This window comes from Ursus arctos, unplaced genomic scaffold, assembly GCF_023065955.2.
Source record: "Ursus arctos isolate Adak ecotype North America unplaced genomic scaffold, UrsArc2.0 scaffold_24, whole genome shotgun sequence".
In the NCBI taxonomy this organism is placed as follows: Eukaryota; Metazoa; Chordata; class Mammalia; order Carnivora; family Ursidae; genus Ursus; species Ursus arctos.
The window spans coordinates 20,111,124-20,121,067 of NW_026622919.1; the positions used below are offsets into that span (position 1 = coordinate 20,111,124).

The following is a 9,944-nucleotide window of genomic DNA, read 5'->3' on the forward strand; positions in this document are numbered from 1 at the left end:
TATCATATGTTTAATTTCAGAGAGGTTTTTTTTGTTTTGTTTTGTTTTGTTCTCTGTTCCTCTTTTATAACATCCAGCTCTTGTTTCACAACTGCTGTTCTTAACTCTGAGGTCACTAAAACACACACACGTATAAATGTGTTGATAGATTGTTCTAGATTCCACGTTGTTTCCTTTTCCCCTAGTTTCCTCTTCACTGTTTTGTTTGCTTGTTTCGTTGCGTCTCTGTCTGCGATGTTGGAAACTTCTCTCAAATATCTGGTGATCTTTCTGCTTATGTTTGATGACACGACATTATGGGCAGGTGGCAAACGGGCTTTTTGGATGGTAGAACTACCTAAATTCGGCTTTGATAAGTCTTTTTGTCTGGGTCAATCTGGTTTTTCAAAGAACAGAGGGAAGGAGACAGTGTGGGGTCAGGCCCCCATGTGCGTCCTACCTACCTTTGTTTATTTTTTTTTAAAGGATTTTATTTATTTGAGAGAAAGGGAGAGCATGAGCAGGGGGAGCGGCAGAGGGAGAGGGAGAAGAAGGCTCCCCACTGAGCAGGGACCTTGATGTGGGGCTCCATCCCAGGACCTTGGGATCATGACCTGAGCCAAAGTCAGATGCTTAACCAGCTGAGCCATCCAGGGGCCCCCTACTGATCCTTGTTTAAACGGACCCTCCACTCTGGACATAGATGCCAGCTCTCACTGGTGTTTCTTCCTCGTTTGCTCCCATTTCCTTGCCCTTCTCCGAGTGACTTTCCCTTCTCTCCCTTTTTCAAATATACTTCTTTGCCCCGTAGTTGGCTTTGGCCTCAGAGGCGTTGGGGTACAGTGGCTAGGCTTTGGACTCAGACAGAACTGGGTTTGAGAACCGGCTGCGACGCTCCTGCCCTGGACCCACCTGTCCCTGTCCCCTTCCTTCAGACCCACTCTGACATGAGACCCAGTCCTTCCTCTGTCATGTGAACTCAGTGCTCATGCCAAGAGTTTGAATTTGGTGGATTTTGCTGAAGGTCTCGCGGACACCGTGGGGTGGGACCACACTCCACAGCACGGCCCATCAGCTCCTTCCTGGTGTCTATCCTCCTCGCTTCTGCAACCCTCTCCCCTTCACCCCTTACTTCCATGATTGTCCTGGGAACTTCCAATTCCTTTCTCCTTTCTCCCTATAATGTCTTGCCAGCCAACATCCAGGCAGTTAGGGTCCCGTCTTCTACCCCAAGAACTTAATGTATTTATTCAAGTAAAGACAGCTCTGGGGCACCTGGGTGACTCAGGCGGTTAGGTGTCTGCCTTCAGTTCAGGTCATGATCCCAGGGGCCTGGGATCGAGTCCTGCATCGGGCTCCTTGCTCGGCAGGGAGCCTGCTTCTCCCTCTGCCTGCTGCTCCCCCTGCTTGTGTGCACACTCTCTCTTTCTCTGACAAATAAATAAATAAAATCTTAAAAAAAAAAAGTTCTTTCTGCAAGAGGAATTCTGGTGGCAGGTATTAAGATACAGATGCTTCTACACCTTAGTGATTTTCAAGCCCGCCCGGAGAACTCATTTAAGTCAGATGGCTGGGCGCCACCCTTAGAGTTTCTGACTCAGCTGGTCTGGGGTGGGCGTGAGGAATTTGCATTTCTAAACGTTCCTGAGTGATGCCGGTCTGGAGGCCACACTTTGAGAACCACTGCTACACCTTATTACAATAATAATTATTTTACAGTTTTTTGGGTGAGGATTAAGTGGGCCAATTAATGCCAAGCACCCAGCATGGTGCCCAGTACTTGCATAGATTCAATAAATGCTGGTTAATATTTTATAGGCTGGTCTGACGAGTCTCATTCCAACCAGGTGTTATCGCCATGATAACCTCCTTCCATCTGATGCCACTATCTTCTCTAAATTGTTAATCCAGACAAAAGAACTGGAATTTATGTTTGGTGCAACAAATTTCAGGGAACCGGGCTGTGTGGCATTTCCCCCTCCTTAGCCCTCTGCCAACACTTCTAGAAATAGATGGAAAAAATAAGATAAGTATTTACACTCCAATATTATTTTAAGAAGATTAGTGAGTAAAAAAATGGCTCTCTAACCCCACGTTAAACATGTGATATGTGAGCCCACGGGTATTATAGGCAGGACTGAAGACCACTGGTCTTGCCTGTTGCTTTTTTTTTTTTTTTTTTTTTTTTTTGAGAGAGGGAGTGAGGGCAGAGGGAGAGAGAGAGAATCCCAAGCAGGCTCCATGCCCAGGGTGGAGTCCAACTTGGGGCTTGATCCCAAGACCCTGAGATCGTGACCTGAGCCGAAATCAAGAGTCAGGTGCTCAACCACTTGAGCCACCCGGGCACCCCATGCCTGTTGCTTTCTTAAGCGATGCCCGAGGCTTCTGTAATTGGAGACATCGCTCCAGTCCCCTGGCTTAGCTCATCCCAGGGCTGCAGAGGGTCGCTTCTCAAGGGAGCTGATTCCCACTGCTTCCCGAAGTGAGTCCTGCATGGCAGAAAGTGAAAATACAGCCTGTTGCAGCCTGTCCACCCCTGTCCTTTCAACAATCCTCGAGCCCTCGACATCCCTGTATGTGGAGCAGTGATGTAGGATCCGGAGAGGGTCAAGATAGAGCGTCTGCCTGAGACTGACCTCCTTTCCGAGGGTGGGGTCCTGACATCTCTCTTTTTTACTAGCGTCCAGCTGAAAAGATGCCCCTGATTCTTGGGCTTTCTGTCTGTGTCTTGAGTTTGTTCTCTCCTCTGACATCACTTCTTCCCCCAGGTAGGAAGATGATACAGGTTTAGAAGCCTCCAAGGTTCTGTTTCCTATCTCCCTGGATTTATACCACTGCCACTATCCCTGCAGCTTCGGGCACCCACACACTTCCTCCTTGGGGGGCTGACCTCTTTCCACAGCGAATGCTCTCATTAAAAGGAACAGCTGCTGTCCCACAGGTCTACGGCCTGTCTCAGGGCCCGAGTGGGGGTGGGGGTGCAGGGGGCAAGGCCATCGTCGGCACAGGGCCAGGTACTGTGGTCTCCTGGCAGCCCCGCCCTGGTAATGAGGGCCCAGGCACAGAGCTGATCCTTTGAAGATGTGTCCTGAAGCTCTCCCCTGGTGGTCAATGACAGGAGGCCAGTGTCCTGCTTTAGCCAAATGACTAGCTTGGTCTCTTTTATGAGGAAAGGAACTCCTTATTGGAAACCAAATTATAAATTAATTAGCAGCTTCCTCTGGGGCTGGGTATCAACATCAACACCACCCCATGATGACTTTCTAGCACGAACCCCCTCATTGCAGGGTATAAAAAGGCCCAAGCGGGTTGGGGTCTGTAGACACTGGCAATCCAGTTGGCCGCGGCTGAGGAGAAGGGACCTCCCCGACATGACATCCAACTGTTCGACTTCCATCAAGAGCTGCCCACGGCCCTCCTCTGTCTGTTCCAGCAGCATGAGCTGCCGGCCTGAGCTGTGCCTGGGTTATGTCTGCCAGCCCATGACATGCGTGCCTTCTGTCTGCCTGCCCAGCACCTACCGGCCCGCCAGCTGCCTCTCCAAGACCTACCTGTCCAGCTCCTGCTGGCCCAGCAGCTGCCGACCAACCAGTGGCATCTCTAGCTCCGTGGGCACCTGCAGCTGGTACTGCGAGGGCTCCTTCAATGGCAGCGAGAAAGAGACCATGCAGGTCCTGAACGACCGCCTGGCCAGCTACCTGCAGAAGGTGCGCCAGCTGGAGCGTGAGAACGCGCAGCTGGAGAGCAAGATCCAAGAGGCCTGCCAGTCTCAAGCGGCCACCATGTGTCCTGACTACCAGTCTTATTTCAGGACCATTGAGGAGCTCCAGCAGAAGGTGAGGGCCAGCAGTGAACAGACGCGCTGGGAAGGCAACCAGAAGAGCTAGCGTTCCAGATTTGAATCTCGTTAATTTATTAAGCCACATTCAGGGGAAAGAGGCTTCCTGAGGGCATAGGATTATCTCATAATTTGAGCGTTCAGTTAGAGCCCTTAACATGGAAGAAGTCTGGGATCTAGTCTCCGTTCTACCGCTGCATGACCTCGGGAGGGCCCTTCCTTTCCCTAGATCTCAGTTTCCTCATCTGTAAAATGGGGATAGTAGAGTTCTCACCTGGTGGGGCTGTCAAGAGGGTTCCTTGAGTCGACGCAGGTAGAGTGTGTAACACAGCCTCTGGTACATGGGAAGTTTTCACTAAATGTTAGTGCTTGTTAAGGGGCCGTCTGTCTCATGAATGACTTCAGACTTAATGAGATTCTTTCCTTCCACATTGTTCACTGCAACTAAAATGAGGCATTTGGATTTATGAAGACCTAGTGCTTAAAAAATAAACCCCATGTTCTCCAAGGATTAGCAGTTCACCAAATACTCCCCAGGGCTCCAGGGAAGGGGGGCTTCTGCAAGGATGGCTCCCAGGCTGTTGAGTCCCATAGGCTACTGGCTTCTCATTTGGGTTCTTCTTCCTTTTTCTCATCCTGGATTACCCCCCTCTCGTGCCTTGGCCCCCAGGTTCTGTGCACCAAGGCAGAGAACGCCAGGATAGTCGTGCACATCGATAACGCCAAGCTGGCTGCAGACGACTTCAGGACCAAGTGAGTTTGACGGGGGGACGGGGGCGTCCCCTCTCCCTGCACGTCGTTGGGGGCAGCTTTCCATTAGTTTCAGAGAGGGCTGGAGAAGTGCCAGCAGCTCCAGGGCTTCCAGCCTCAGTGGCTGACCCTGCCCTTGCCCAGGTACGAGACGGAGCTGGCCATGCGGCAGCTGGTGGAGGCCGACACCAGCGGCCTGCGCCGGATCCTGGATGAGCTGACCCTGTGCAAGGCTGACCTGGAGGCTCAGGTGGAGTCCCTGAAGGAGGAGCTGCTGTGCCTCAAGAAGAACCACGAGCAGGTGAGCCCTAGAGTCAAGTTCACGTGGCCCTAGGAAGCCGGGTGGGAAGAATGTGAGGTTTTGGGTGGAAATTCCCAGGGGTGCCATGTCATGTTTCTGGGACTTGCCCAATTTACTGAACCTGTCCAAGCCTTCTCATCTGTAAAATGGAGAGGCGCTATTGCACAGGCTGCTGTGAGCTTTAAATGAGGCCGTGGGTATGAACCATCACTTGGTCCGTGCTCAGAGAGCCGGGCAACCTTCTCTTCTGCAGCGTGGTCTCGTGGGACAGCCAGATGCTTGCGGCGACTGCACGCGTTTTTCTCATGCGAGCCACATTCTGGGGGTGGAGTGGTGCGCGAGGCCTGAGGGGGTTGTGTTCCAGAACTCGCACGCAATGGCATGTCCATCTCTGTCAGGCTCGGCTGCTGGGGGTGACCCCCATCTCTTCCAAGGGAGGGTCAAGTACAGTGGTTTTCTTTTTTCTGTCCCCACCCTGTTCTTCATTGGCTCTCCTATTTGCATATAATATACTTGATCTAAAAGCCACAGGTCAACCCTTTATTTTCTGATTTCCCCCCTCATCTCCTACAGGTCCTTAGAGGGAAATTCCCCCACCCTGGGCACCCGTGTGCTGCAAAGCCCTCCGGAGCTCTAGTGTCTCCCCCCTCCTTTTCAGAGTTGACTCTCAACCTCTTGACTTGGGATTTGAAAGAGCAAGTGCCTCTGAATCCTGGCTGGGTTTCCTTAGGCTTAAACGTAAAGTAACAGTCACCCCGTACTCGCTGAGTGCCCTAGGGTGGCTGACTCACCTTACTGAAATCAGAGAGCTGGGAACCGCACCAAACGGCCACTAATGAGGCATTATCGCACACGCCGGGCAGCCTCCAACACCACTTTCTCTCCTTGGCAGCCCAGCCTGGGGAGTGCCTGCTCGCACCCAGGCCTTGAACCAAGTAAAGCCAGGCTCCTGCTGCCCTCCACCCCAGACGAACACGGGCTGGGAGGGTGGCTGGGAATACGGGAGTGTGGGTTTCCCTTTCCAGCCCAAGATCAAACAAATCCCTGCATTGCTCTCGGCTTCTGCCAAAGTGACAGGAAGTGCGATGGGGTGCTTCTGCAGTTAGGGGGCGTCCAGCCGGAGCTGGAAGACTATGGGGGATGCTGTAGAGTGGACTGCAATCCTCAAAGGGCCCCTCTAACGTAGACATCTTAACATCTTTTGTTCCATCATTTTATGTCTCCCTGGGGTGGTGACTGTGTGACTTCATGCTTGTGCCTTTTCAGGAAGTCAGTGCCCTCCGATGCCAGCTGGGGGACCGTCTTAACATTGAAGTAGACGCTGCACCCCCCGTGGACCTGAACAGGCTGCTGGAGGAGATGAGGTGTCAGTATGAGACTGTGGTGGAAAGCAACCTCAGGGACGTGGAGGAATGGTTCAACACGCAGGTGGGCCTCTTGTCGGGGGGCTGGCCTCCCTCATGTCCCAGGAGGTACTCCTGGCCCTTCTCTCTCCCCCACTGCAGATGCAGGAGCTTAATCAGCAGGTGGCCACGAGCTCCGAGCAGCTTCAGAGCTACCAGTCGGACATTATTGATCTGAGACGCACGGTCAACACACTGGAGATCGAGCTGCAGGCCCAGCACAGCCTGGTGGGTACTGCCTGCTGGGCGGTCTCTGGATCCCAGGTGGCATTGGGCTCAGGAGCAGGCAGCCAGGAGGGAGGAGGAGGCCCAGATTCAGCCACCACGGCTGTTTGCCCAGCTGCTGTCTCCTAGAGGGAGTTTGTCCCCAGACCCAGCACAGAGCTCAAAGGGGCATGTCTCCCATGTGACACGGGGCAGGTAGACACTGTAGAGCACAGCTCCCCAGGAAGGCTTGTTCTCTGTTTGGTCTGTCCTTCCAAACCCATCTGCTGCCTGTTGGGTTATAACACTTCCTATGCTCGGGTTCCTCTCTGGATGAGTGAGATCAGAGTCTCTGGAGGTGGGGTCCGGGCACCGGGATTTTCTAAAAGCCCCCAGGTAACTTTAATGTGGGGCTGAAGACCACAGAGCTAAATAAGGCCATAGGGGATGAGCGTGGTGAACCTCAGACCCAACGTGTAAAGCCAGGCTGAGGCCGAAGAAGGAATAAGGGATTGAGGATCACATGGACCTGGGTTCACATTCTAGTCTTGTTACCTACCAGCTGCTTAAGTTTGAATAAGTCACTCAGCCTTTTTGGGGTTAGTTTCCACAGTGACTTAGATGGGGAGGGGTCATTCCCAACCCCAAAGAGAGAGTTGGTTCTTCTTGGTTATTTCTGAACCAGGAAAACAGATCTACGTCTCAGCTATTTTGTCTTTCCCTTTGCTTTAGAGGGACTCCCTGGAATCCACCCTGGCGGAGACCGAGGGGCGCTACGGCACCCAGCTGTCCCAGATGCAGTGCCTGATCGGCAACGTGGAGTCCCAGCTGGCCGAGATCCGGAGCGACCTGGAGCGGCAGAACCAGGAGTACCAGGTGCTGCTGGACGTGCGGGCCCGGCTGGAGTGCGAGATCAACACGTACCGGGGCCTGCTGGAGAGCGAGGACTGCAAGTGAGTGGGCCCGGCTGAGGCTGTATGGGTGTGGGCAAGGGTTGGAGGAAGCTATGGGAAGCACCTGGGCCTACCCATGAGCTAGAGCCTTTCATGACTAAGAAGCAGTTGGGAAGCTGGTACAATCCAAAGAAAGTCCCAAAACTGGCCCACCGTTGTGTTCCTTTCTGGGTCAGCAAACTCCTTCCAAGGGCTTCCCAGGTGCGGGGCGCCGCGGGGGATGTGGGGATGGTGACAAGGCCTCTGTTCTCAGGTCGTTTCCATCTGTTTAGGGAGACAGACAAGCGACTGGAGATCATACTTGGGGGAAAGGTTTTCTGCACTTGGGAGAACACATGGGTAGCTTAATGTGATTGAGCTGTGGCGGGAAGGAGGACAGGAAAGTTCGGTGGGGCCCCTTCCCGGAGAACCATGAAGGCCATGCTGGGGAGGGAGGACCTTATTCCATAGGAAATTGAGAGGCCTTAATTTTTTTTTTTTTTTTTGAGGAGGAGGAAATGATAGAATTTGCTCAACTATCTATCTCCCCAGTGAGATGGTTAACACCTAGAACTCAGAGACATTCTAAATTATTTTTATCTCTTGCACCTGACTCCTAGTAAATGCTCAGTAAATGTTTCTTGACTGAGGCCGTGAAAGCTCAAAGCTGCTTTGCAGGAAGACGGCACAGAGGGCCGAGGGGAGGACAGAGTAGAGGGAGGGGGTCCAGGCGCGGAGCGTGTTCAGGAGGCCCTGGCCATGGTCTGGTAAGCAGTGGGGAGGGCCGGAAGCTGAGCAGTGCAGGTAGGCTCAGCAAGGGCCTGGTGGTCCCCTGGGTGCAGGACACCTCGGGACCGTGGACACCTGGTGGGCTGATTGCTGTTGCAGGCATTTTCTTATTCCGCATTCGGCCTTGCTCTCCTGTCATTCGGTCTCGCCCTCTGGGCCAAGAGTTGCAAAGTCAAATGCTTTTCAAGGAGCAGGCAGGAGTGACACGGGTCACTGTGGGACTGTGGAGGACCAGAGAGCTATGCCTAGTCCAATGAGGGCACTGCCCCCCTCGGGGCCCTTTCTGCTGTGAGTTGCAGATCCAGTATTGGTGGGTCTTCTGCTCGTTCAAGAGAAGGTGGGAATCTGGATGTCTTTTAATTATTAAATTCTTCTGATTTTTAAGTATTTTCAACAAATTTAAAAAAAAGGGCAGTGTCGGCCATGCGAAACATATTTGAGGCTGGATGTGGTCCCTGGGCACCTGTCCAGTTTCTGGGCTATTTGGCTCCCATCTACCGTCCAGTGTGTTGTTTCTGGTAATGAGCCCACACCTGTCAGGCTCTGAGATCATCCTTCCTCCTTTTGCCGTGTGTTCCTTCCGTTTGAATTACCTAGTTCGTTTTATACAACACCTTCTTATGACATGCCTGCCCCTGGCCAGGTTTGCAGGGCGCTCAGACGTATGTGGCTGCTGACCTCACTGTTCAATGGGGAGACGGACCGTAACAGAATAATCACGAGTCACTCTGGGAGGAGGCACAGGGTACCCCTGGGGGCCTTGATACAGAGAGATCAGGGAGGGCTTCAAGGAGGATGTGATGGTTGAGTTGAAGGGAGCTGCTCTTCATCATGGCCCCCGTGGAGTCACCGAAGGTTTTAGGCAGGGAGGGGCATGCTTCTATTTGTGTCTGTGGATATCGCCCTGCCCTCGAACTTGATAGTGGTGAGGAGGGGCAAGAGTGGGGTTGGGGAGACCTGTGAGGAGGCCGCTGGGGTCATACAGGCGAAGATGACGGAGGTGGGACAAGGGAGGCTGAGTGGAGGTGAGAAGTGGGTGAATCTGAGAGGCAGCTGGGGGGCAGAACCATGGTGCGTGTCGCTGAGTTGGACTGTTTTCTAAACCCGCCCCACCTGCCTTTTTCCCGCAGGTTGCCCAGCAACCCATGCTCCACTCCCTCCTGTCCCCCTTGTGCACCCTCCCCCAGCATGCCCCGCACCATCTGTGTGCCCCGCACCGTCTGCGTGCCTTGCGTGCCCTGCCCTCCGGGCCGCTACTGAAGTCGCTCAGCGTCGCTGGATCCTGGAGAGACCCGAGCTGGGAGGCCGGAGCCTCCTCAGGCGGAGTCTGACCGCGGTTCAGGGGCCAGCGAGGAAGCCCTCCAGCGGCGGCGCTGGGAGGTGGGCTGTGTGCAACAGCTCTGACCTGCAGGGGGCGCCCTAGCCCCCACTTCTTAGAAGCTGCCTCTCCCTTCTGTCTGCCAGTTGCTCTCTTGGTGGTGTTTCGGGTTGTCTGTTCTGCCTAAAGAGCGTCTTCTTGGAACTGGTAAATAAAGCCTCATCCAGCGGCCCTGCAAACGCGTCCTTCTCTATTTGTCCCTTTGCTGCTGTGTCCACCAGCCCGTTCTACTCAGCGGGGCTCAAGAGGAATGCGGCTAAATTCTGTATTTTTATGCCCCGTCTGCTTCCGCAGAGGCTTGGGAGGCACTCACTAGAAAGACCCACATGCCATAAACTAGTTAAAACCAGGCAATCGGTCCAGAGCCAAG

The 9,944-nt window shown here is 53.5% G+C and overlaps 1 protein-coding gene across 1 annotated transcript; it reads left to right on the plus strand.

The window, feature by feature from the left end:
• Positions 1–3,288: 3,288 nt before the first annotated feature.
• Positions 3,289–9,668, plus strand: KRT32 (keratin 32). The gene is made up of 7 exons (XM_026512860.4): positions 3,289–3,815; positions 4,488–4,570; positions 4,712–4,868; positions 6,135–6,296; positions 6,374–6,499; positions 7,208–7,428; positions 9,327–9,668. Exons 1-7 carry the CDS (start codon positions 3,351–3,353, stop codon positions 9,454–9,456), a joined length of 1,344 nt encoding a protein of 447 aa, XP_026368645.1. The 5' UTR covers positions 3,289–3,350; the 3' UTR covers positions 9,457–9,668.
• The last annotated feature ends 276 nt before the right edge of the window (positions 9,669–9,944 follow it).

Excerpts from the sequence above, each read along its gene's own strand:
- KRT32 (XM_026512860.4), top strand. The coding sequence starts at position 3,351 with ATGACATCCAACTGTTCGACTTCCATCAAGAGCTGCCCACGGCCCTCC. Across the intron at positions 3,816-4,487 it reads TTGAGGAGCTCCAGCAGAAG|GTTCTGTGCACCAAGGCAGA; the intron begins GTGAGGGCCAGC and ends CTTGGCCCCCAG. Across the intron at positions 6,500-7,207 it reads TGCAGGCCCAGCACAGCCTG|AGGGACTCCCTGGAATCCAC; the intron begins GTGGGTACTGCC and ends CCTTTGCTTTAG.